This window comes from Alosa alosa, chromosome 16, assembly GCF_017589495.1.
Source record: "Alosa alosa isolate M-15738 ecotype Scorff River chromosome 16, AALO_Geno_1.1, whole genome shotgun sequence".
Lineage (NCBI taxonomy): Eukaryota > Metazoa > Chordata > Actinopteri > Clupeiformes > Clupeidae > Alosa > Alosa alosa.
In genome coordinates, this window is record NC_063204.1 from 25503624 (window position 1) to 25531409 (window position 27786).

Sequence of the window (27786 nt, forward strand, 5' to 3'; positions counted from 1 at the left end):
GTGTGTGTGTGTGTGTGTGTGTGTGTGTGTGTGTGTGTGCATGTGGCATCTTTTACACTGGAGAGTGTGTGGCCCTTCGTGTCCTCCTCATGCTCTCATTGGCTGACAGCAGCAACCCAGCAGCCCTTGCTCCCTCATCTCACCGCGTGCCCCCTCGTCTGCTGCTGTCATGTACAAGTGGCCATTTCTTCGAGCACCTCTACAGGCTGGTTGTTTATCTCCAGCAGACAGCTGGCAGGCCAGCCCCAGCCCCAGCCCTAGCACTAACGCTAGCTCCATGTGAAGCCTCCTCCAGCGCTCACTGTCAGGAGAAGAGCAGCAGATGCTAACGGCATGCTCAGATCAATTACACATTTTAAATAATATGAGCCACGACAAGAGCTAATTGAAGCTCTTTTTGTTAGGGTAGATATAAATGGCACTCTATTTTAGCATGTGGTGGGATTATTATTTGACTTCTGTACAATAAACACACTAAGCTCATGTGTGTGAGTTAATGTATTTATCAAACATTTTTTGCAAGGTACACCATGGTACCTTTTGTGGAGACATTGTCCCACTATGACCATGCCATTTATAGACTTTACATTGCCAGCTGTTGCCCACTGAGTATGGCTTCTCTGATGCAGCTTTCTTGATGAAATTGCGAGGTCCTGCTCTTCCTTTCTCATAGCAAGGGCATTTAACTTCAGCTCCCCTTCATTGACGTCTATGTTTTTGTCTGGAGTCCGATGGGAGAGAGGGTGTCTGGCAGCACAGTAATGATATCCACTTCTAGTGGTGGCCAGGGGAATAACTCTCGGGAACTGATTAATTTGGGGTTCCTGAACGCACCGCACTCTCTGGCCTCCTCAAGGACGTAGGGGTACGCGAGAGTGCCCCTGGTGGGCGAGGTGCATCACAGCGCTGCATCTCTGTAGCTCAGGGCTAGATGACTCAGGAATGCTCTCGCCGTCAGTACTTCACACTCTGAACCAGTTACCATGGAGACGCATTAACTGCTATTAGACGACTACTAAAGCTAAAAAGATCTCTCTTCTTTCTTTCTTATCAACATTGAAGAATGCCACTCCAAACTCACTGTCCATAAGGATGGGTGAACTTGTGGTGCTTATATCTTTCCTTTAGAGAGAAAGCGCTTGAGTGCTGCTAAATTGGGCATGTAGAAGCAGCAGTGGCAGTTTGGGTGATGGAGCGGCTAAGCTGCACAGATTTGGGCTAAATGTTTGAAGTGTAAAGTCCTGCTTGCTGCCATCCAGAAAGTTGACGTTTCAATGACCTTGTGTGTGTGTGTGTGTGTGTGTGTGTGTGTGGCCAGACAGAGATCTTCAGATGGTTTGGGTTGTCTAAAATGAATCCAGACCAATAGGACTATCATGGGTGACAGAACAGACAGCTGAAGGGGATCGTTACATTGATCTTACTCATATAGGTCCTAATCAAATGCCATATAGGATTTTACCTGTTGCAATGCCCAGACCATATAGAACATTTTCATACACATAAAACACATTTGTCTCATCATCTTTTCCAATGTAGCTAATCAGCCACATTAAAACATGAGTGGAGGTTGAGGCTGAGTTGCACAGGATCCAGTTGTAATTACGCTTTGGGAAATACCACGTTATCTTCAGGGTCTCTTCAGGCGAAAGCTCTATGAACATTAAGATCAGCTCATGTTTTATCCCACACATTTTATCTTGCGTCTTGGCTGAATCGTTCTCTTTGCTGCTAGCCACGCCGAGGTTTGCCATCTAATTGAAGGCCTGAGTGTCCAAAGGATGAGTCACCTTCAGTTTGGGCTTATCTTAGTCATTCATTGGTCAGCGAGTTGGACTTCAGGAGAGGGGAGGCACTCAGAAACTGAAAGGGCAACAAGAAAGAGTTGATCAACAAGAGGACTGCAACAAGTGCAAATAAAACAAGGCTAAGTGAATCATTTGGCAAAATTGTTTTGCTTATGTAATACTATGTGCTAGACCCTAAGAGACGTTGCTCTTTGTCCGACTACATTAATAGTCCATCAATTAGGGCTCAATATTTCTTTAGAAACTAGCACACTGGCACTGGCAATTTCTAATTGAAATCTATCTTGTGTTTTAAGTTAGCTTGAAAATGCTGTTGTGTTGTGGTGTGTCTTTCCCTCTTGCTTCTCCCATCCAGAAAGCAGTGTCAGTCCTCACTCTAAGCTTGCTATATGGAGGCTGGCTGAAGTGCTCATATCTATGGTAACCGTTTGAGTTTGGCTGCGGTGCTAAGCCACACAGACCGGTCAGACCCTGGGGCTTGTTCTCGCTGAGTGGTGTGTCTAAATCAGCCAAGGCTCCTTGGGCTCTCTCTTTTACACACTTCTACACACTCCCTTTGAACTCGCCGTGGAAAATATTAATGCGCCCACTTTCTTTGGACGCATTTTATCCTTCGTGAGGAGTTTGGAAGTAATTATGTACGCCGTTTCTTTCTAGGTGCCTTCTCTCTCTTTCTCGCTTATGCCTTGCATCCATTCAGTCGACTCAGGAATGCCATCAGCAGTTGGCAGTTGTTGTTGTTTTTGTTTTTTTTATGCTGTCATGTTGTGTGCTGTGTTTTCTCTCACTAACCTGGTTACCAGGAGTGTATAAGCCCAAAGGCTGTGAGCGTTGTCTGAGAAAGGCGTAACGCAACGTTCAGACCATAATGACTTCATTTTTCCTGTGAAATGGTTTGCAGAATCTCTGTTGGCACTGGTCAAACTCTGAGCCACTCCAGAGGTGCGTGCTCTGAGGAAGCACAACAGTGATGATGATGATGTTGATAATGATTATTATGATCGAAATGGCTAGCTTTGGCTGATTGCCTGTTTTGGAGTGATCATGAGAGAATAGACTTTCGTTGGACTGAAGAACTGGCTCTCCATTCATCCCTGATTAGCCCGGAACACTCATGATGAGAGGCTCCAAACAGGCAAGGGGTGGCCAAAGAGTCACACAGATACGCACGCAGCACAGGGCTGTGACGGAGACAGCAGGTCCTGCACAGACGAGTGCACTCCATGCTTAATAGGGTGGTGATGAGGAGGAGGAAGAGGAAGGAGTCTGTGTAGGCGGCATTGTGATTGCCCTTAGCGTTATTTCCTTATTTGAGTGTTTAAGTCTCGTGATCATCAAACTTTGGTATATTCTAGTGCAATGTTTTTTGTGTCTGAAGAAAAACATCTCCTCTTGCAAAATAAAACCAGGAAATGTACATTAAAAAATATATAATGGAACTTTAACAATTAATTTCTTGCTTGTACATCTACAAATGTTTTATAAATAAACAATTAGAGTGCACTTTGAGCAGATTTAATTATCATAATCACCATTTAATTTCAAATCACCACATAATTATTCTCTGTTTATTCGAGTGTCCTTTTCGTGGTGTGTTAGAGTGCACATCAATCACTGGCAATGTTGTGTCTAATCTCACACTAAAAACACACAACTTTAAACAAATGGTTTCAACAAACAACAAAACATGGTCTCTTAATGGAGGAATTACAAGATAAAACACACACATACACAATCATAGCTATTTGTAAGGGTGATTAGCTTGAGTGTACATAGTATTTTGGTTTAATCAGTCAGGGACTGGCTGGACAAGTAAACTAAGCCTCCACTGCAAAGTCACATTAAATATGTTGTTATTACAAGAGCTGGTTGTATTTTTCACACCATCTAGGGGAATATGTGTGAGGGGGAATATGTGTGAGGAGGAATATTCTGGATGTACAGGCAAAGGCTCTGTACAGATTCAGCATCTACTAAAATCACTGACAGAGTCAGGGAGGAGACAGGCAATAAAATTAAATTAGACAATAAATTGTTGAGTTCTGATATAGGTTAGAAGAAATTATAGAATGAATGAACCTGAACATAACATTAACATTAACAGTGACAGTAGCGACAGTACTCTGTGACCCCGAGAAAAACAGAGATCTATGTGAAAAATTGCCGGAATGTTTCCTTTAATATCCCATTAATGCAGTAATAAAACATATAGAATGAATGACACTCCACAGTTACATGCCAATCTCAACAAAAAAATCCACATAAGATCGACATATTTCATTGCTACATGTGCTATGTTAAAAAGTAAGAGTTTGCACTCTCACACTTGTGATTAAATCAAGCATGAGCCATCATCATTAGGATGCCAATATTAATGAGCTTTTGAGAGTGTTCACATTGATCCATCGGCGCAGTTCTCTCCCCCTTTCAAACGTATCTGCGCTTTCCCACCAGAACTTCTCTCACGCACGGTTCACGTCCCAGCGGCTCAGAGGCTCCATATTGTCCATTCAGGCGAGAGAGGCGCCTTAGCCTGCGAGGACAAGATAAGCACACACCAATTAACTTTGGGTGCACTGATTAGAAATTAGGCCATTTTTTCATTCATTTTTCATATGCTTTATGTTGAAAATCTGTCAGTTGTTCAGCATATCATATCAACGTTTTTCTCATAAAGCATAGGCTAACTGACACAGGTGTGGGAAAGGGTTTTCAGCTGGCTGTGAGGTTGGTAAATCCACGTTGTTCGGAGCGACATCCCAGTACAATTTACCATGCCTTTTGCAAACATTAAACATTGAATATGAACTTAAATTTGAGCTTAAACTTGAAAATGTCATATATTCATAGCTACTCATTGTTTTGTGCCCATTGTCCTCTGTATACAATATGAACAGAGAGAAAAGGAGAGAGAGAGAGAACACAGCAACAGAAGACCAAAACACTTTTGTTTTCCCCTCCGTGTTGTGCCATTCTCCTAGTGCCCACGCTGAACTGCAAAACAAACAAAAAAATCATTACAGTGATTGTTTACTTTTATTCTCCGGGGACAATAAAGTGAAAGATCAATGGCTGCATCTGGAAGACAATAGAGGCTATAACATCCCCCTCACCAGCACACCCGTGCTCCTGCATCTGTAGTTGTTTTCATTAACACTGGGAGCAGACGGCACACAGGTCTCTACCTTAATGAAAAGCTGAACACACACTGTAGGACTTCTCTGTAGGCACAGGCACTGTACTGCCTGTGTAGTCTATTGAGCGTCCATACAGTATACAGGTGCTGGTCATATAATTAGAATATCATCAAAAAGTTGATTTATGTAAGTAATTCCATTCAAAAAGTGAAACGTGTATATTATATTCATTCATTACACACAGACTGATATATTTTAAATGTATAGTTTTTTTTAATTTTGATGATTAAAACTAATGAAAATCCCAAATTCAGTATCTCAAAAAATTAGAATATTACTTAAGATCAATACAAAAACAGTATTTTTAGAAATGTTGGCCAACTGAAAAGTATGAACATGAAAAGAATGAGCATGTACAGCACTCAATACTTAGTTGGGGCTCCTTTTTCCTGAATTACTGCAGCAATGCGGCGTGGCATGGATTCGATCAGTCTGTGGCACTGGTGTATCGCATCTTCCTCTTCACAATACCCCATAGATTTTCTATGGCGTTAAGGTCAGGCGAGTTTGCTGGCCAATTAAGAACAGGGATACCATGGTCCTTAAACCAGGTACTGGTAGCTTTGGCACTGTGTGCAGTTGCCAAGTCCTGTTGGAAAATGAAATCTGCATCTCCATAAAGTTGGTCAGCAGTAGGAAGCATGAAGTGCTCTAAAACTTCCTGATAGACGGTTGCGTTGATCCTGGACCTCAGGAAACACAGTAGACCAAAACCAGCATATGACATGGCATCCCAAACCATCACTGACTGGGGAAACTTTACACTGGACTTCAAGCAAAGTAGATTCTGTGCATCTCCTCTCTTCCTCCAGAATCTGGGACCTTGATTTTCAAAGGAACTGCAAAATGTACTTTTGTCAGAGAACATAACTTTGGACCACTCTCTTGTTCAAGAGTGGCTTGACACAAGGAATGCGACAGCTAAAACCCATCTCTTGCATACGTCTGTGCGTGGTGGTTCTTGAAGCACTGACTCCAGCTGCAGTTGTCTCTCCAGGTTGCGGTTATCCCTATTGCTTGTACATTTTTTTCTACCACATCTTTTCCTTCCCTTCGTCTCTCTTTTAATGTGCTTGGACACAGAGCTCTGTGAACAGCCAGCCTCTTTAGCAATGACCTTTTGTGTCTTGCCCTCCTTGTGTCTTTTGGACAACTGTGAAATCAACAGTCTTCCCCATGATTGTGTAGCCTACAGAACTAGACTGGGAGACCATTTAAAGGCCTTTGCAGGTGTTTGAGTTAATTAGCTGATTAGAGTGTGGCACCAGGTCTCTTCAATGTTGAACCTTGAAACAATATTCTAATTTTCTGAGATACTGAATTTGGGGTTTTTATTAGTTGTCAGTTGTAATCATCAAAATTAAAAAAAAAAATAAACACTTGAAATATATCAGTCTGTGTGGAATGAATGTATACATTATACAAGTTTCACTTTTTGAATGGAATTACTAAAATAAATCAACTTTTTCATGATATTCTAATTATATGACCAGCACCTGTATTTCCTCTGAAGTCAGTAACCTACAGTAGTTCTTGGTGCCCACTGTGTCATACAAATATGCAATCATGCCAGGTCATAATCCCATTTCAAATGACAGCCAAGCCATCCAAATCATGGGGATCTTGTCTGAGTTTTTTTGGGGATTATACAGTATGGATGGACAGTACATTTGTATGTTGACTAGTGTTGAATGTTACACATTGCTCTTGAGCTCCTCCACTGTGTATTTATGTGTAGTGTTTTAGACTTGTGAGAGTGTGATCTTTGCTACACTGAACATCCCCAGGCACCTTCAGGGGCTTTACTACCACAAGGGTGAAGTCAAAGTGAGCATGTGAATTAGCCAGAGTGGAATACAACTTCACTGTAGTGATAGAAGTCCTTCACCCAGGTTTGAACCCGGCTCTACAGGATTATAAAACCTCAACTGCAACCTCAACATGCCAAACGTAACCGTACTCATTACTACTCAACCATAGTGATATGGGAACTCAAACAAAGTAGAAGGTTATGAACACAGAAGGAGCTAACCGGTTGCCACACTGTGGTTGATGGTCCCATAAGAGAGAGACAATTAACCTTTTGAATGTACCTACCTCACAGACACAGTTTCTCTCTGCTTAAAGGGATGTTATGTGATCATACAGAAACTATATCATTCAATGTTCCATCACTTCATCAGTGGGTACGTGTCAGAAATGTCTAGAAAGCAGACAATTACTCATGGCTCTCTCATGGAAATATTGAATTTAATTGCACCCTTTGAACACTTCAATTTAATGTCTGCTTCCTTTCTTCTCCCCTCTTTGTCTGTCTTCCTTGGCAAATGCCACATGAGTCAGCCTCATTGAGTTGAGTACAATGGTGCTCTTTAGGGAAGCTGGGAAGACAGAGAAAGAGGTTTTCAGAAAAGTTTTGGCACACACTTGAATCATGACAAAACATGCATGAAGGAACACACACACACACACACACACACACACACACACACACACACACACACAGAGAGTTATTTTTCTAGCACAAAGAAAACCACAGGAACGTTACATTAATTGGAAAAGTGGCTTTTATTTAGTAAAAACATGACATTTGTTTAGTGTCTTCAAAACCAAGAGAAGACAATGTTGCCATCCTTATTACTCAAACAACATTAACTTTGGTATAACATGAGGTCTCAGTTAATCCTGGTTAACTGAGACCTTAAATGCTGGTTCATAGTCTACGAAAAACAATGTGGATACAGTTAACAAGGCTCACACTGGCTTTAAAGTGCTTTCTCATAGTCTATGTAAGCTACACAGACAATGCTCCCACTTCAGAAACACATGACTACCCTACCGGAGCCACAGAAATGCTTGGATTGTTTAAGACTATGAACCCAAGATGTCATTGTATAGAGTCACTTAGGGCCTACTCCCGATAGACCAGACCTGGCTGGTCAACCCAAACTGCTATATATTACCATCATATGGCTAACATTGTGTCATTGTCTTCTAGCTTGTTTTTGACCTTGTCTTTGACTGTAATCATCCCTTGCCTAACGCCTTTACTTTTCACCAACTCAGTAAACCCATTCCTGATCTTGTGTTCCAAACTGAGCTACTGTAGTGGCAAATAATGTGACACTTTTGACCTCACAGGCACTTGTGAGAGCTTGTGAAAGCACTCAGATAGCACTCAGACTAGTAGTAGTAGTAGTAGCAGCAGCTAATATGGACACAGTAATAAGCACTAATATTTGTGACCTTTTCTTTGACCCCTCTAGGCAAGTATGCCATGCGGGACCTGGTCCATCGCTTACCAGGCAGCACCAGCAACAGCTCCAGTGGTGGTGGTGGGGGCGGCGGGGGCACGAGTGGCAGCAGCGGTGGAGGGGGCACTGCCAACAGCAGTGGGAGTAAAACCATGTCGGACGACACGGTGACAGCCATCTGCTGTGCACTGCACGAAGTCATCACGAAGAACATGGAGAACGCCAAAGCACTGCGCGACGCAGGCGGCATTGAGAAGCTCATCGGCATAGCTCGCAGCAAAGGAGACAAGTAAGTGGCACAGTAAGCGTCACTATACACACACACACACATACAAGCACACAAGGACGCCACTGCAACCTCAAAGACTTCTTCTCGTCTCTGTTTATGATCAAGAGTTTTTCTGTTTGTCTGTCTGCTCTAATAAGCAAAAAAAAACAGCCAAAAATCCAGAGGGAGAAAAAGTTCATCTTCTGAAAGTTGAAGTTTTTCAAGCAGTCATTTGATGTCATTCCAGTTCCTGCTCCTGGCAAATGAAGTGTGCTGTTCAGATCTCGGCACAGAATATTGTTCTGGTTACTGCTGGCCCTCATATACCTTCAGCTATTTCTTAACTAGACAAAATAAGTGAATTAATTGCTTTAAACATTTTCCATTTTGTTTGGACCTAGGTGAAGATTAAGCACACTTTCTAGATATTACTATCTGAAGGCTATACTTACCTTATGTACATTTTCTAGACTGTAATGTCAATGTAAACTCTCTGGTCATAATTTAGCACAGGTCCACTTGCTAGGATTTATTGCCAGAGGTCTGTAACCACATTCTTACAATCTTCTGCATTCCTGCGTTCCACATTTTGCATTGTTACCAGAGCCGAGAAACAGCTCTTGCTTGCGCCTCTGATGTTTGCATTTGCATTTTCCACATTCTGACATTCTGACATTCTGCACCCATTCCGCCACTACATTCTTACATTCTGCATTCCTACATTCTACCTTCTTACATTCTTACAGCTTGCCCTAACTGTGTGGGAGCATCTGACTGTTGGGTGGCATCACTGACACTCGCTCACGTCACATGTGATTTGGGCACAGTGTTACATTCTGCATTCATACACTCTACATTCTTACATTCTAGATACTTTCATTCTTACTGTACATTCTATAACTGTTCGTGAAAGTACCTGTATGGCATTCACACTTCAATGAAGCATAGGAACATTCTTACTAGTAAAAGAAGAAACACTCAAAGATATTTTATTCCATCTTAAGATTCACATTGGAACGGTTCTCTCTGTGGCTCTCAGTTTCCGCATCGAGGCTGGGCTGTTATTGCTACTATGTCTCTCTCTATCTCTGGCCTTCATGAGGCAGATGATGTCTGACTGGTGTGAGACCTTGCAGTGGGGTGGTGTGTCAGCGTGACACGCTGTGATGAATATTGACTCCCTGGCACCAGGCCACAAGCAGACACAGCCTGCTGCATCAGCAGACAGACACCAGGCTCAAGCGACCCATCACATCCTGTCGTCTAGTCGCACCGCAGCTTCGTAGATATATCCAGTATTGTTTCACATGCACGCACACACACACACACACACACACACACACACACACACTCTCTCACACACAAATACATAGAATAAGACAAACACATGCACACATGTTCACACGTATACACAAATCAACACACGCACACAACACACGCACGTGAAAGTTCAGAATGACTCAAACCTCTCAGAAAGGCTTATGGTAGATTAATGTTACCATGGTTGCATTTCTGGTCTGCACGCTCTCTGGTCTGTAAATGAAAATCCATTACATATAGACCACACATAGAAAGAAGAACCATTGAATATGTCATTCCCTGTACTGTGATGATTGGTAAGGCATCACACTAGCTGTACATGTGAAACATTATTAATAGTATTTCAAATGACGTGTGATGTGCGGATGTTGGCTACATCAAACAAATGTGGACTGTGTGCATCATACGAAGATGCACTGTACATCATTGATAAAAGGATAAATGGATGTATCATATACACAGTATACTGTATATAGATAAAAGGATGCATACAGACATGCATACATACAAACATGCACATGCACACAAAAATATGTATACTACATATACATATGCAGATAAAGAGAGTTTTCATAATGACAGAGAAAGTTTTCTTCATTTAAACAAAGGGTTATATGAAGTAAAAGATGTGATGAAATCTTGCTTCAAAATGTCTTCCTGCTTGTGTAAACCTTTGCTGCTGTGAATCAAAGAATGGATTATTCTCTTGCACAATTTATGTTGTCAGGCCAAATTCCTATCCAACACATTGTTTCTCCCTTACAAGAAGTTGGCATTTTGTGAATGTGGAGGCAAATTGCCACCCGATCGAGCTCTGAGACAGCCACACAAAGCATGTTATGTTTCTCTGTTCTGAGTGTGGCAGATGCTCAGTCTCCACTGGTAACTGTTCAATACTATAAGGTATTGTCAATCTCAGGGAGGGGGGTACTGTGTTGATGATGTAAACATTGCTGCCATACATAAGAAACTGTTGTTTGTTTAGGCCTATGTTTTCCTTACAGATAAATCAAGATAAGCATTCACGTCGGTCATGATTAACCGCAAAATTATTTTTAGTAGATCACTGCTAAAGTCAAAAAGGAAAAATTGGCACACTCTGTTTCTAGATGCAGTGGACATTTTGATTTGGCGACATTTCGGCTGTGCGTCTTCTTCAAGTCCAGTTGATCACTGACTAACATGAAATACCCCATGACATCACTTGTAGAATTTACATTTTGCATTTCAGTTCAGTTCAGTTCAGTTAAGAACTTTCCTTAGTTAAATTACGCTATAGTTAGCCAGCATGGCTGTATGTACAAAGAACTTAAGCCTTCACCAAAGTTTAGCCACTCTTTGTGTGATCAACAACACCATCACACCACCATTCTCTCAAACTAGTACATCAGTTTTTCTTTGTCATCAGAGTTTCTTTCTTTCTTTCTCTCTCTTTCTTTCTCTCTCTCTCTCTCTCTCTCTCTCTCTCTCTCTCACTCTCTCTTTCACTTGTCCAGGCACTCGCCAAAGGTGGTGAAAGCTGCATCACAGGTTCTCAGTAGCATGTGGCAGTACAGGGATCTGCGGAGTCTCTACAAAAAGGTGAGAGAATTTATTTTTCAGTTAGACCACACACATGCACGCACACACACACACACACACACTTGTGCACCACATTGTTCTGCAAATCTTTAGTCCACATCCCTGTTTAGTTGGCACACCCTGTGGCACAGTATACTGTACCCTGATCTTCATACTTCACATGTGATACCACACACACACACACACACACACACACACACACACACACTGTCACAAACCCAGCCCAGCCACGATCACTCCATACGATCTCCATTAGGCACAGCTCCAGTCTCCAGGACACTCAGTTGCAGCTTTCTCACGCTTGGGGCAAGAAGCCATACAGTATTTCATCTTTGTTCTGTGAGCAGTGTAAAAAATGTAATTCTTTCAGAGCTGTAAATGTGTTCTTTCAGTTCTCAAGGGCTGAAGTGGCCTCAAGGGCACGGCCAGCTTTGGCGTGCATACTTTTCAGTTATACCATCTCTCTACCACAGAGTTTTTTTCCTAAAACAATTAATCCATTCCACTTTCATTGCAGTCCACTCATTTGGTTTTGTTCAGACACCTTGGCAACTCTCTCTCTCTCTCTCCCTCTCTCTCCCGCCTTCCCTCACATAGATAGAGAGATACATAGAGAGATAGATACATAGATAGATAGATATACTTTTATTCATCCCAGCAGGGGAAATTCAGATGTCCAGCAGCAGTGTGTTGTCTACCAACAAGCATTCTTACTGCAATACACTCATAAAAACCCTGATGACAACAGTTAATAAAATAAAAAGAGTCACAAAACAAGCTACTATCATTAGTAGTAAATAATTAATGCATCTCAAACAGGTCCGTTATGCAGTCTTATGACGGCCGGAACAAATGACCTTCTGAACCTCTCAGTCCTGCAGCTCATGGAGAGGAGTCGGTCTCTGCGGCTGCTTTGCTGGGCAACCACAGTGTCATGCAGCGGGTGGCTCCTGTTACTGAGGATAGATTTCATCATGCTCCTCATTCTTTCCTCCACCAAATCTCCTACAGAGTCCACCCTCCTCCCCAACATTGACACACTTCCTGACCAGTAGATTATGAACAAACTGTTTGAGGTGAAAAGCACCTCGATTCCCACTATACACTATAGTGTCTCTTCATTACCTTTCCTACAAACGTTAAGCCTTAAAGCAAACATCCACCTCCAGGTGCAGTGACTCAGAATAAACAGGGTGAAGCCCCTCTATAGAGAGAGAAAAAGAAATGAGAAGAAGAGAGAGAGAGAGAGAGAGAGTCTGTCTCAATTGGTGTACTTACGTGAGTACACTTTCGTGTAGTACACTATGTGCACTGTGTGCTTACTGGCGGAGTGCGCAAATTTTAACAAAATAGTATTGTCTCATATCAAACACTAACTCCGTGCACTTCACGGAAATGACGATTGCAAACATTTTAACATAACTTTATTGGCGTCCTCAACTCGACAGTGACATGGTCATACTGTGTCAAAACATGAACCGTTTATGTTATAACTTGCTTGTACCTCCGTAAAGTCTGTTTTCCACTGCTGCTGCTTCAGCTTTGTCAACCGCGATTTCCACGAGTTTGAAAACGCTCCCTCCCCTTCCGCTATTTGGCCAAGATGGCGTCCGTTAAGGGCGAAAAATGTCCAGCGTTGCACACTCAGCTTTTTGACCGTTATGAGTGCACCATCCGGGAACTTGCAGCGCCCTTCGTGTCGTTGGAATTGTCAGTGTGAACACCCTTATGCACTCAAATTAGGTATTGTAAGTGCAGAAGTACGCGATTTGAGACACAGTCAGAGATTCCTGCTCAGTCTGTGGAAGTCTTAATTAACTACATATGTCCTTGATCACGAGGGGGGATATGTGTGACAAACAGGGGGTTAATGCACATAACTGTGAAAACATGTAGGGTTCAAAACATCTGCGTGCGTGTGATTGGGTGTTCTGGGTGTCATTTCAAAAGACATCCGAAATGATCTCAGTAATAGGGACGTCATCTCCTCTCTATCTCTCCACCTCTATTGTTCTGTCTTACTCTCTCTCTCTCTCTCTCCTCTCTATATTGCTCACTCTCTTAATCTCTTTTTTTCCTTCTCTTTCTCTCCTTCTTTACCTATGCACAGATGATCCCTAATAAAGTCTGACAGGTTGCGTTGGGAGTCTTGAAACGCAGGAAGTGGCTTGCTCCCTGATGAGTATGGGACACACATGGAGAGAAAGAAAGCAAGGGAGAGAATGAGGGGTTTGTGTGAGGTGAATGAGTGTGGATCACATACACACATGCGATAGAGTGAACTGAAGGAAGGAAGGGGAGAGAGAGAGAAAGTGTAAGGCTTGTGTGAGGTGAACGATAGACAGGCTGGGCCTGATGAGGGTCCAGTGTCCCTTGCAGGCCCTGGTTGCCCCCCAGGCTCTGACAACTCACCGTCAGACTCCACTGAGCACGCTCACCTCTGACAGCTACAGTATACGGCGACACGGCTGGGGGTTGGGGGGTGGGGGGGGGTAAGGGAGAGAATCAGAGATTAAATGGGGAGAAAAGAGAGAGGAGGAGACTCAGGGGGAAAAGAAGTGAGTTTGTCTGAGAGAGAGAGAGGATAACATACTGTGACAGAGAAGCTCCAGATAGAGGAAGAATACAAGGGAGAGAGAGAGAGAGAGGGAGAGACATGTCCCCGTTCACCTGTTTAATATGACGTCTCTTTTTTTTCCTCCCTGTGGTTGGAGTGTGTCCCCACAGCTTGGGCTTCCTCTACCTTTTCAATGCTGGGCTCAGAATCTTCTAGAAGAGATTCCATGTTCGGTGACCTTTACCAGAGATAAAAAGGTCACTACACTCACAATTCTGATGATTTGAGTTTTGGTATCCCTGTCGTCTAAAGAAACAGAACTTTCCAGAAAGTGCCATCAGACCGAGAGTACTCCTATTTCATCCTTCCCCCTAATTAAGTTTCAGATGAGTAGACTCTGGGCACCTTGGAGAATTGTTTTGATGAGTTTCCACACACAGTTTTTTTTTTCCTGATTTATGATAGAAACCTTTATGCACCCTCACCAACCAAAGTAATATATACTCTGAGGCAGACTTACATTATGGACTTGGCATCTGCTATGGCAGTTCATGCGTCAAACTTCTCAGACTGACTGTGCCACCTAATTAGTTGACTGAGAAACTCAGAAACGGAGTAAGAGACCTTGTCAATAGCACACAATGGTTAAGTAACAGTGCTACGAGAACTGAAGGAGAGAAGTGGTTCATGGAGACAGAAAGGAAAATATGCATGTTTGAAGTGTCAGATGTGCCAGACTGCTAAGGGTAGGGAATGGAGATGCTTTGAGGAGAGAGGGGCTTGGAGTCTATCTTCGGTGATTGGACAGTTAGGTTAGATGGCAAAGTTAGACATGAAGTGGATTACACTTGCAGACATCCAGACATATATGATTTAAATGTAATTAAAGTCATTCTCTGCACACTATTTGAAAGTAAGTTTGCATATTTTATGGATATCTCAGTTTTAAATATCAGTACATTTGAGTTTCTATATGTCTTAATATTTATAGTAGTTTTAGAAAATCCTTTATAAATAATCTTTCCTTGCATAATGTGATTTTCATCACTATGTAGTTCTACTATATAGTGTTATGCACATAGCACCTCTTTCCCATCAATTCAAATACAGTAAAAGCTGTCCCACTTACCACTGCACAGTTTTCTTCCTGAAGTGAAAGTGTGAGGTAAGCCTCCATCTCATTATGAGCTTTGAATGTGAGGATTCAGATCAAACCTGTCTAGAGTGCAGCCTTGTCTGTGAAGTATAGCGGTTTTAGCAAAGTTAGCTCCCAAAGGCGGTTGAGTAGGCCTAAAGATGACTCTGCAGTACAGCCAAGGATTAAAGTTCTCCGTCATAGGACGGATTTCCGTCAATTTGATTTTAGAAATGTCATATTTGAGATCGATGCAGATCCGATGAGAAAAAAAATAGGAGGGGGGGCTATCACCTTTGCTTTTCCAAAGAACACATACGGAGGACTATAACGGTCTAAAAGTTGGATTATAGTGACACATTAGAGACAGCTGATGAGGTTGGTCAATCCGTTTAACTTTTGGATATGATATTGTGAGCTCTATGTCGCTAATTGGAGAAGAAGCGTAGGCTGTGTTCTTTCCGTGCATCAATGTAGACAATTTCTTACTATCGCGAACTCTTGTCAGGGAGAGGTCATTCATTTTGGGTGTCACCTATGACTTGAACAGATAGCCTTCTATGCCACCCGATGTAGGCTACTATTATTGTTACAGTTTTAATCAATGCAACTAACATTATGTGTAAAAGCTTACTTAATATAAACCGTAGCCTATGCAATTTATTATCCCGTCTGTTATGACATGTACAACAATGTTTTTCACAATTTTGCGACGGAAGGTTTTGACTGAACGTGTTAGCATAAAAAAATAATATCACTGTCATCATCGCGAACTGTTGAGTAAGGGGGTCAGTCGGTTTGTGACGCACAGACAGCCTTGTAGCCTATTTTGCTTAGGCCTCACTTTTAACGACAGTAGGTTGTGAGTGTATGTTGACATACACTTAAAATAGTCAACTTAAAAGTTTGCTATAAAATATTATTCATTTATAGCACAAAACCATAACCAGTAGGCCTACCAGAACCGCATATTAGCGTCATGATTTGAGTGCGTCTATTTGGCAAGGCCACTAGCTGTCATGGATGCGTTGTTGCCAAAGGAAGGCAGGTGTCAAAAGTTAAAAAATAAATGGAGATGGGCAGCTGTTGGAAACGGGGGAGAACTAACAAGCCATGGTGTAAAGAAATTAAAGCGCCGGGGGTTTGCTTTTGCGTTCATTAAATACGGATGAGGCAACAAATGGAAATATGAACAATATCTAGAATGTTCTGATTCGTTACTTTGATGAGGAAATGGGAAGTCTTGCCAACTTGATTTTATAGATTTTACTTGGTGTAGAATTGCATATTAACAAGAAAAAAATATCCCCTTTAAACACTTTTGGCCTGAAGTAATTAAATAAGAGTGTGTTAAAGCCTTTCTACAATATTGCTGCAGTAGAAAAGAACAGCAATGGCTAATCAGCAATGGTCAGGGATGGTACTAAAATATATTTTTGTTCATCAGGAAAACTCAATCTCAATCAAGAACACTCTCAATTCGCCTTATTCACATGGTGGCCATTGGCGGCTAAAACGAGGCTACAGGGTACAAACCATAGGATTGTTATGTTCTATACATTCACCTGTAGGTGGCATTAATTTTATAGTAAGTGTACCCTGTAGCCTCGTTTTGGTTTAAACAATGGCCGCCGTGTGAATAAGGCGAATACTCCCTTTACTTTGCTGTTTGCATCTTTTTGTACATTAAAAACCAATAGGTCGCGACCGCAAAAGGGGTGCTATCTCTATAGGTAGATATGAACAACGTATGACTTATGGCCTGAAAAAAGTTCAGTCAAACGATTTTTTTTCACTTTAATCCCTGAGGACAGCAGGGGAGCGTGTGTGGTTTATGTAAATAGTCATTTGCTTTTGATATTATTCACCTGCTTATTTGTGGACTTTTTGCATCTTAGTCGCATCAGTTTGGATATCAGTATCGGCAGATACCCAAGGTTGTGATATTGGTATTGAGCAGGAAAAAGTTGTATCGTGCGGAAATGATAACTGCATCCACTGCAAGCCCTGCAATCAGTCGGCATCTCTGAGTGGAAATGAGATTGAGTGGTCGGTCAGCTCTAAGATGGGCATAGATGGGGCAAAGGTGCAAGGGCAGCAGGAGACTAAGACTGATGTGCCTGCAGACATCATCACAGGTTTGACATATACTGGCATATTTGCTCCCCATTCACATTGATTTTCAGGCACCCTCTCACCCCTTCGAGGTAGGGTGTGTGTATGTGCATGAGGTGAGGGTTGGGGTGTGTGTGTTACGCCTGGACAGCAAGGGAGGAGAATTTTTTAAATATATATATATATATGTATGTATGTTTTATATATATATATATATATTATATGTCTGTGTGTGTGTGTCTTTTTTTTTTATTGCCTCTGTGGATCCAGGGAGGTGGTGATTGGAAGGCCGTCACACCTGAGGCTCTCTTTGATTCTCATCAGAGCTGTGGGCTCACTGAGAGCCATCTGTGAAAATGAAGGAAGGGAAGGAAATGTGTTTTAGGTGTGATAATCATTTGGTGTTTTATTGGCCCTATTTGATTTTTTTATGACTAAAATCGGACGCAAATGGCTATATTTGGAAAATGTATTTTACTGGTCTGCCCAGGCAGTCTGTCTGTCAATCACACACAAACACACACACACACACACACACACACACACACACACACACACACACACACACACACACACACACACACACACACACACACACACACATATACACAAGAACAGATTAGTGAAAATGAAGTTGCAGAGAATTGCTGGGATGAGTAGGAGCGATGAAGAGATGAGCTCAGACTGAGCTGGCAGAGACCCCTCTTCCCCTCTATTAGATCTTTATCTAAGCTACACTACAACCATGCACACATTGCATAATAATTATTATTACAGATTTACCTGCTATCTAGAGGTGTACAGAATATTTTTTGAGAAAAGTTAAGTTTTAAGTTTTCAGAAAAGTTATTGAGAATGTCTATGTCTGTTGAATGGATTTATTACAATGCTGGCAGAGAATGCACTATACCTGTACTCCTAGTCTTCTTCTTATTGACATGATGATTATACTGTTTTGCTATTTAGTTATGATCACAGAGAGGCTTTGCGATGTGTACTACATCAGAGAGCTGAGCAAGAGTAGATATACATCTGAATGATTGATGGTAGAGCAACAGTGTTTCTTAGAGAGGTAGACATAGATAGCAATGTGTTGGGGGAAAAGTGGAGAGAGAGAGAGAGAGAGAGAGAGAGAGAGAGAGAGAGGGGGAGAGTGATGATTAGAGAGAAAGTGAGAGATGGTTACAAAGAAAGAGGGAAATTAAATGTGCGGGCTAATTGACTGTGAACCTGAAGGCCTGAAGGGGCTGAAGACTCACCCCAGGGCAAGGCTTCCTCCTTGCGTCAGACTCCAACCACCCTGAGGCAGTTCCCATGATGATGTACGTGGATGAGGTGCTAAAGACGGAGCAGAGCAGAGCCCACTGCCCACGGATGAGACTGAAATGGTGCTCCAGACTGGTGCATTACTGCTAGCCTGCCCCTTTCATGTTAGGTAGCGTGTCTTCAAACAAAGGTAGCAGAGTGTACATATATCTTTATATACATTTTAAAGGTAGTGTACTCCTTGGGTGTCATTCCTATTGCTCTGGTGATATTTACATCAGATGTTTGCATCAGTGTGTGTGTGTGTGTGTGTGTGTGTGTGTGTGTATCCATCTGCTACATAGTTGGTACAGTAGATCATAGTGTGTTTAGCCAAGGTAGTCTTGTCTGACGGCATCATGGTCTTATCTTTGAATGTGAACCTGTGAATCAGTCCCTCCTTTCAAGAACAGCCTTTCATGCAAGAAGCTTGCAGCCACACATTTATGAAAAGAGAGTTCTTGGAGCATGAGAGTGTGGCGGTAGCGTATTAACGCACAGCCTCTTGCACACATTCTCACTCAAGACACTTGCTGTTCATTCGGCACAGTTTCAATACTGGCTTTAATATGTCCTTCAGAGTCCACCAGTCACGTTAGGCCAACCACCATAATGAGTGGAATGAAAAGAATTATGTGATAATAGAAATTATAGCAATTAGGCAGGCACTTAATCGCAGTGAAACTCACTCTTGCCTAAAAGAACTGATTTCAAGTAGCTGAATTCTCTGGCGAAGTGTCGGACATCAGAGAGAGTTGCCAACCATAGAATTCCCTTTGTTATGCTGGAGAACAGAGCTACTCTGAGTTCAATAAGAGAAATAACTTATACAGTCTTCATCCCCACACACACACACACACACACACACACCCATCGCTCAGGCTCGAGGCATTGTTATGCTGTTTGTTTTTGTTTTGGAACATAACGTTGACGAGAACAGAAATCTGAACAGACTGAAAATGGGGCACAGCAAGCACCTATCTTTCGGCGAGTCCTTCGGCACGATGATTCGCAGCCAAGTGTTTATTTATGTGCCATTTTGTGCCCCTTTCTGCGCGTCGCTGACGCCCGTCGCCCCTCGACTACCTGTCTGCTGTCATTTTTCACGGCATGTGCAGGAGTTGCATAGCAACTGGGGGGGGGGGCGCTCACCATCGGTCCCAGGGGCTGGCTTAGCGTAGCTGGGCTCAGCAACCGAGGGAGAGGAAGAAGGAAAGTGGGACAGCTTTGAACTGCTCAACTGCTCAGTGTCAGAAGCGTCACAGACCTTTGATCTGCGCCAGCCTCGCCAACAAAATGCCCATGTAAGACCGGGGCAGCACAATGCCCATGTAAGACCGGGGCAGCACAATGCCCATGTAAGACCGGGGCAGCACAATGCCCATGTAAGACCGGGGCAGCACAATGGCAACGATGCGGAGGGGAGATGGTGCTTTTTGTTCTTCTTCTTCCTCTTTTGGGGGGTTCGGCTGGCAGTACAGCATGAATGAATTACTGCAAAACTACAAAGTGAAGGCTTTAGCTGCCTAAGTTTCTGTCTGTCCTTTCTTTAGATTGTGTCTTGTCTGTTTAAAGGTGTGGACCTTGATTAAGATTTGTTGCATTTTTCGTTGAACACAGCAAAATGCAGCACAAACTCCTCTAACCGTCAACCCTGGTGTTGGTGCATAGTCCTGGCTGAGAGGGGGGGGACAAGCAACACGCATGTTAAAACCTCAAACTAAAATAGAAACATGTTTTTGTTCCCCTTTGTTCCCTCCTGAAGTCGTTTCTTCCCCGGGGGCCTTTCCCCAGAAAACCACATGAGTTGCCTGCTCCTCTAAACCCTTTTCCTCATGTTGTTACTTTTGTGCTATAATCAAGAAGGCACACTCATGAATAAAGGTCATTCCCAATGCCTCAGGCTCATCCTGTCGCTGAATTAAGCAAACATTTCTCTTGCCATGTTCTCCAGAAAGAGACCCGATGTTCTCATTGTAATTGCACACCCTCAATAATTATTTATTCGAGCAAGGTGGAAGATAAGTCCCTGCCTTTGCCTGGGCTGCTGTTCCAGTGGACAGGCAGGGTAGCGAAGGGCCTGGATCCAGCTCAGGGCTGCTTGCTAATTAAACTGAATGGCCGTGCTGCTGCTGCTGCTGCTGCGGTGGGGAAGTTCACGTGGCGGTTTGCGCTGCAGCCCGCTCCTTATCAGCACAGAGAACCGGGCTGCCAGAGGAGGATTTAGGCTGTGGCAACACAGTGTGTGTGTGTGTGTGTGTGTGTGTGTGTGTGTGTGTGCGTGTGTGTGTGTGTGGTGGTGGGTGGAGGGTGAAATATGACCCCTCTCAACGCTGGCTAGCTGGGTCAGCGATACAGGCACTGGGGGGTGTATTGATTCATGTGAGACCACAGGCAGTGGAGGAGATGTAGGACTGGTTGTGTGTACTGTATGTGTGCGAGAGAAAAAGAGTGTCACTGTGTGCCAGAGAGAGTGTGTGTGTGTATGCATGTGTGTGCGTGTGCGTGTGCATGTGCATGTGTGTGTGTGTGTGTGTGTGTGTGTGTGTGTGTGTGTGTGATTGCAGGGGCACTCACCTTATCTTTACGATCAGCTTCACCTGCCTCACCTCATTCTCCACTCAGCCCTGTCCATCCCACTCACAACACACAACACACACACACACACACACACACAGGGTCAGCCCTAAGTGCTGACAGACCCTCTGACGTGTGTGTGGCAGGCTGTGGATTGATGCAAGTAATGACTTCAAGGTGGAGATCTTAAATTAAAGTGACAGAATGAGTGAGAGGCTCATGGGGGTTAGCGGTTCACAGCTAGCAGTGAGCAACGGACCTCTCTAGACACTATACACACACACACACACACACACACATATACACACCCACACACAGCTCTGTTCTCTCACAGTGTTCTCACAGCTACTCACACAACAAAGACACACACACACACACACACACACACACAAACCTCTGTTCTCTCCCTGAGTTCTTCTCATGGCTACCCCACCACACACACACACACACACACACACACACACACACACACACACACACACTCACCGTCAAAAAGAGAGATAGCAACAGACACCCACAATAGATTTGGGTACAGTATGTGAGCGATCAGACAGGGGCCAGTTTGCAGGGTGTAAAACGCACACCACGCTGTCTTTCTTTTTGCTTAACGATGACTGTTGAAAGAAGTGCTTTTTTTGTCACCATTCCTAGACAACCACTTACTCAACGATACTTAACTTAACTGTGATTTGTTATTAATAACTAACAAAGTAGAGATTGTATAATTTGAAGGAATGAAGATTGTGAAAAAAAAATACAACTTTCTTGAAATGTTATGAAACCATATTTTAATGCAAACGGTTTCTTAAAATGTTGCATTTTCCACTGTGAAGGAAAAGAACGTCTGGCATGTTTTAATAAAAACACAAAAGACGTTGAGTCCCACTGAATGCTGTAGGATTAGGGTTTGAGTTGCCACCACCCCCATCTTTCTTTTCACTGTGTTGTTGATGTTGTTGTTGTTGTTGTGTTCTGCTCTTTGATTGATGCCGTGTGTGTGAGAGCCATTCCTAATTGCCTGTGGACTGAAAATGTGTTTGCTCTCCTCCTCTTCCTCCTCTGTGGCTGGTCTGCAGGATGGCTACTCACAGTATCATTTTGTGGGCTCTGCCTCCACCATCGAGCGAGACAGGCAGCGGCCGTACTCTTCCTCACGCACCCCCTCCGTCTCGCCCGTGCGGACGTCTCCCAACAATCGATCGGGTGAGTCATGCCCTGGACCTCTCTGTCTCTCTCTCTCTAGCTCTCTCTTTCTCTTTCTCTCTCTCTCTCTCTCTCTTTCTCTCACACACACACACACGTGTCAGTGTCATAGTTTCTCTACGTGGGTGTGGGTGTGTGTGTGTGTGTGTGTGTGTGTGTGTGTGTGTGTGTGTGTGTGTGTGTGTGTGTGTGTGTGTGCATCTGTGTGTGCATCTGCCCTCTCCTGCCCTGTCTCTCTGTCCCTCCCTCTCTCTCCTGTCCCCTCTGCATGTTCGCTGTCCTCTCTGTCCTCTCCTCTCCTCCCCCTACCTGACCTCAGCAGTAGAGGCGTTTCCTTGAGTTCAGCAAGTGTGCCGCTGTCCTTGGTCCTGAAGTGCAGCACTGCCTGCTGCCCTTGGTTATCATGCCTCCTGGAGAAACTGTTACAGTGATAAAACACCAGCAAACCTGAAATGAAGTTAGACAAGTTATAAATAAAGACAGGAAACATGTGAACTACACAGCACGTATCCCAATTGAACAAAAATATAAGAAATGAAATAACAGAAATAGTTTCCCAATTTCCCTTTGAGCACCAAATATTCATTTTAAGCTGTCAGCTTCTCTCTCTCTCCCTCTCTCCCTCTCTCCCTCTCTCTCTTCCCTTCCCTTCCCTCTAACAGATATGATGGGCTGTTAGCTGCAGACCTGACGGACAATTCTAGAATGTGACTCTTTGGGTGTGTGTAATGAGCCAGTGTGGAGCCTGTGGTGTGATATGTAGCCTTCAGCTGTAACACCTCACCACTGATGTTAGCGTAGCCTCTGAACTTTGAAAGAATTTCTCCTGTCTGTTGACAACTGTAAATGGCTCTCCCAGTGTGGTGAAGCAAAGAGCAAAATTGAGAGAGCTCATGACCGTGTAAGTGGCTTTGGCCCCAAATTTAACCCATATCTGGGTCATAATTTAGTCCTGGTCTGGCCCCTATTTGGGCCTGCTCTGGTCCAGATCTGATCCAGATCTGTCAGTTTAGGTCCAGAGCTGAGCCCTGATCTATTCCACACTTTCACAGCCTCGCTCCAACTCCACATTGGGATTTGCCTCATTTGGTCCGGCAGTGATTATGCAAAGTGGATGTCTGGATGTGATTTTATGGCTTTCGCTGAAGGGAAGGGTTGTGCTAATAGGTCATACTCACAGAGTTCTCACAGGTCCTCTTGAATCCCCCCCAGGGCCGCGTTTTACAGTGAGTTAGCGTGAAAGGGACCACCAAGCTCACATGTTTTATGGGTCTCCTCCATGGCTACAGTGCACACTACTGAAACATGTCTCATTGAGTGTGTTAACCCCTGGAGAATACAGAGGGGGAGAGGAAAGGGAGTGATAGAATGAAAGAAAGAAACAAAGAGTGAAAGACTGAAATAAATATAATGATGGTTAAAGAGAGACCGTGACAGAGAGAATGAGGGAGAGAGAAAATAGTATAGAATGAAAAGGAGAGTGACAGAGTGGAAGAAATACTGGGGAGAGGAGTGAACCCTGAATTACACAGAATATGTCATCAGCATTTTACACAAGGGACCTCATCTGCACCTCACAATGAAGTGTTAAGACGTGCTGGGCTCATCCAACCTGACGCCAGCCACTAATTCAATAACGTGCTGCAGCACTGCAGTTATTCTCTCACAACCCGACCTTGTCACTCCACTGAGTGAGAGAGGAGGTGGGGCGCACAAGAAACTGAAAGTGTGTGTGTGTGTGTGTGTGTGTCATTAACTCTTTCATAATCCTCAGACAGAGTTCCTTGCAGAACTCAGTAATTAAAATGATAAATCCTAATGCATAATGGGGAAGGTCTTGCTCACTCGGTGGGTATATGAATGAGTGTGTGAATATTTGTGATTGTGTGTGTGTGTGTGTGTGTGTGTGTGTGTGTGTGTGTTTTGTGAAAGTGTTTGTGTTTCACCACACTGCTTTTAGTGTTAACATTAACCAGAGCCAAGCCAGGACTGTAGAAAACACAACACAGAGAAGGCCACACTTTTCAAGCACACACATGTCCACTTCGATTATCATCTATTGATCTTATTACTCCACCCCACACCCCAAACACACACACACAACACACACACACACACACACACACACACACACACACACACACACACACTGTAGTATAGTTTGCCATAGGAAGAGATGAGCAAATCAATATAAATTGCATGATGACATGATGAATTACATGATATGTAATCACGTAATGGCCATGAATGGGATAATCCATAATGCATTGTAGAATGGCATTCGGCTCTGTAGATTACCTGTGTCAGATAGTAAGTGATAGCAAGGGTGTGTGTGTGTGTGGGATGAGGCAGTAAAGCACTCACACACACACACACACAGAGAGAGAGAGAGAGAGGCAGTAAACCACAAGTGTGTGAATGTTACCCAGAGGTTGCGGTATAAATATGAGTGAATGGCTCTTTTAGCCAAGCTCCCTGCTGTAACCGTTACGGGAGAAGACGGTCAGAGAGTGGGAAGCCCAGTGCGGTGTGGTGCGGTGCGGTGCGGTGTGGTGCGGTGTGGTGTGGGCAAGGGAAGGAAAACCTCCTCGCTGATTGTCTGATGGCACGGCATGGCACGGCTGGCTGGGGAGATGGCCCAGATGCCAAACGCTCTCTGCCAGATCCCCCTGTGAAGCCGTTTGAGGGAGAGGACGAGATAAACAAAGAAAAAGATCCGAGTGTGCGGGTGCCAATCGCGTCGCCCTGAGCATGAATAAACCCTCTGCAGCCCCCACCACACACACACACCCCGACACCTCTGACCTCTGGATCAGAGTGAAAGAGAGGCGCTACCAAGGCGAAGACTGGATACATACCCGCATACTCTTCAGTCCCAAACAGAAAGACGGAGAGACAGAATAAGAGAAAAGAAAGAGAAGGGGAAAGGAGTGTGTGTGTGTGTCTGTGTGTGTGTGTGTGTGTGTACGCAGAGCAGAGACCTAGTCAGAAAGAGTATCTTCCCAAAGGGCTCATGCTGCAAGATCCCTCGCCTCCCGCGTGGTGCATCTGTGATGGTTGCCATGGCACCATGCGCTGTCGAGCATTGCCTAGTGGTGGTGCTGATGGTGGTGGTGGGAAACATAACAGCAGTCCCAAGCTTTTTGGCCAGCAGTTAGCCCCGTGAAGTGAAAAGCACTCCAGCAAGCTATAGCAAGCCCCTTTTCTTTCTGGCATTCATATTGTCCCTAAGAGGAAACTCTTTACTGTTTCTTTCTCTCTCTCTCTCTCTCTCTCTCTCTCTCTCTCTCTCTCTGTGTGTGTGTGTGTGTGTGTGTGTGTGTTTGTGTATGTGTGCACTCACACAGAGATACGATAATCCCAAGCACAGGCAGTAAAAACACTGCCATCTAAAGAGCGAGGCTTGATCACTCTGTGGGTGCACTGGTGAGGCATGTAAGGTTCAGCATACCATACACACACACACACACACACACACACACACACACACACACACACACGCACACACACCACCACACACACACAGCAGAGGGTTTCAAAGCCTGAAAGACATTTCAGTCAGCCTATTGGATCCTCTCCAAACACCAGGCAAGCTTTTATGGACGGATCAAATTGCTTCTGTTGAAAATGTTTAGTTTTATTCTGACTGTTAACTCTAATTGTGCATGACTGTCATTTAAAACACAACAGCGAAGCCAGTCATAATGTGGACAGGCAAAGTATGGACCAATTACTATTGTCACTGACTCATTGGGGAATGAGTTAGATCAGTTCCGGATCGAGGCAGGACCAGGGAATGGAATCTGATATGGAGAAGCCATAGAGGCTTCACAGATTATTAAACATGTGTTCGGGGGTTCCGACTGGGATGAACATTTTGCTTCTGGTGTTCTGGCATCCTTCTTATACTGTATGGGTAAGAGGGTTGAACGGTTTCAAGTGAACACTTTGAAACTTGGCGAAAGGCTGAAGAAGTCAAGGCCGTTGCTCGGGGAAACGCGTGTTTGATCTATCTGACGAAGCGTTGCTCATTAATTAGTTTGGTTTATTTCCTCTGCCGCTGCCTTTACAGGCTGACAGAGTCTTAATGTTGCATCTGTAGATTAACACTCACCAGATGGTGTTTGGTGAGGGGAGAGGGAGGGAGAGACAGAGAGAGACTGGTGGGCTTCGATGTGTCCCCGAGTTAATCAGAAAGATATATCCGTCACCGACACACACAGCCTCCTCTTGGCTCTGCTCACCTAAATCAGTTTGAGGGTGCAGACATTTCCCTTGCATTTCCTAAATCCTGTTGCAATGGACCCCCCCTCACAATAGATAGATACTTTGTTGATCCCCAAGGGGAAATTCAACTCTCTCTCTCTCTTCTGTCCAAATCCATACTCTTTTCTATAGGCTTGGGGATTCTAGAGCAGAAATTGAACCAAAGAGCCATCCTTGGAAGAAGAAAGAATGAATAGGTGTACCCTCCACACACGCACACACACGATTTCTTCCTTCAGCTTTTTTTTCTCTCTTATGCCTCCTATCTCCAAAATCTGACAGTATGAGAAATGGTAGATGCTATTGAGTTATGTGTACTGTAATTAGCAGATTCTTCTATTATTAAATCCACACAAGCATATTATTCACTCGTGTGCATACACTGGGCATTCGTTTAATCAATATTGATGTGGTTAGACTAGATGCACACACAATGCTCTAGTGAATGGATTGACTCAAAAAGGAAGGCATACTCACAGCTCCACAGCAATGTAATGCTGTTATAACCTGAAATCGGTTCATATTGAACTGGACCGTTGAGGTTTGAGTGATGCCGTAGAGTGTCTAGGCGTGTCCGTCTATATCTCTCTGCTGTCTTGAGCGATTGACCAGATCTGGACAAAGAAAAGCTCCTGATTCGTGGATGACACAGGAGAAGCTGCAGTAGTGTGGAGAATGGAGAGAGAAATGGAGTGTGAGAGACTTAGATCGAGAGATGAGAGGGTACGCAGGGAGACGAAGACAGAGAGATGGGGTGGGATGAGACACAGAGGAGGCTGGTGGGAAAAGAGAGAGAAAGGTGAAGGAGAGAGAGAAAGAGAGAGAGAGAGATGCTGCAGTGGCTGGGGCAGTGGTCTAGTGGGGGCCCAGACCATGGGGGCTTTGGGGGCCTGGGGCGGCACTATGCACCATGCTGATAGAGCTCCTGCTCGCTTCAAACACTCCAGCCAGGGAGCGGGGGAGAGGAGAGAAGAGGGGGGGCTGGGCTGATCCGTTTAGGCATTTAGGGGATTGGCAAGAGTGTTCTCTCTTGCTCTCCCCCTCCATCACTGTTTCCATCCCTCCCTCCCTCTCTCCTCTCTTCAGCTCTCTCTCACTCCTTCTCCCTACATCTCCCTCTCTCCCTCCTCTCTCCTTCCATCCCTCTCTCTCCATCTCGGCCTGGCTGTTTGACTGTGTCCTTCCCCCAGCTTTGCCAGC

General features: G+C 44.0%; 1 protein-coding gene across 5 annotated transcripts in view; it reads left to right on the forward strand.

The window, feature by feature from the left end:
- ctnnd2a (catenin (cadherin-associated protein), delta 2a) overlaps positions 1–27786 on the forward strand; it is a 287423-nt gene that overhangs the window by 252894 nt on the left and 6743 nt on the right. For all 5 annotated transcript variants that reach the window (XM_048266125.1, XM_048266123.1, XM_048266126.1 and 2 more), the window contains 3 exons: positions 8272–8548; positions 11344–11428; positions 22194–22320. In XM_048266125.1, coding sequence (XP_048122082.1) covers positions 8272–8548; positions 11344–11428; positions 22194–22320 — 489 coding nt within the window. The remainder of the gene's footprint in view (positions 1–8271; positions 8549–11343; positions 11429–22193; positions 22321–27786) is intronic.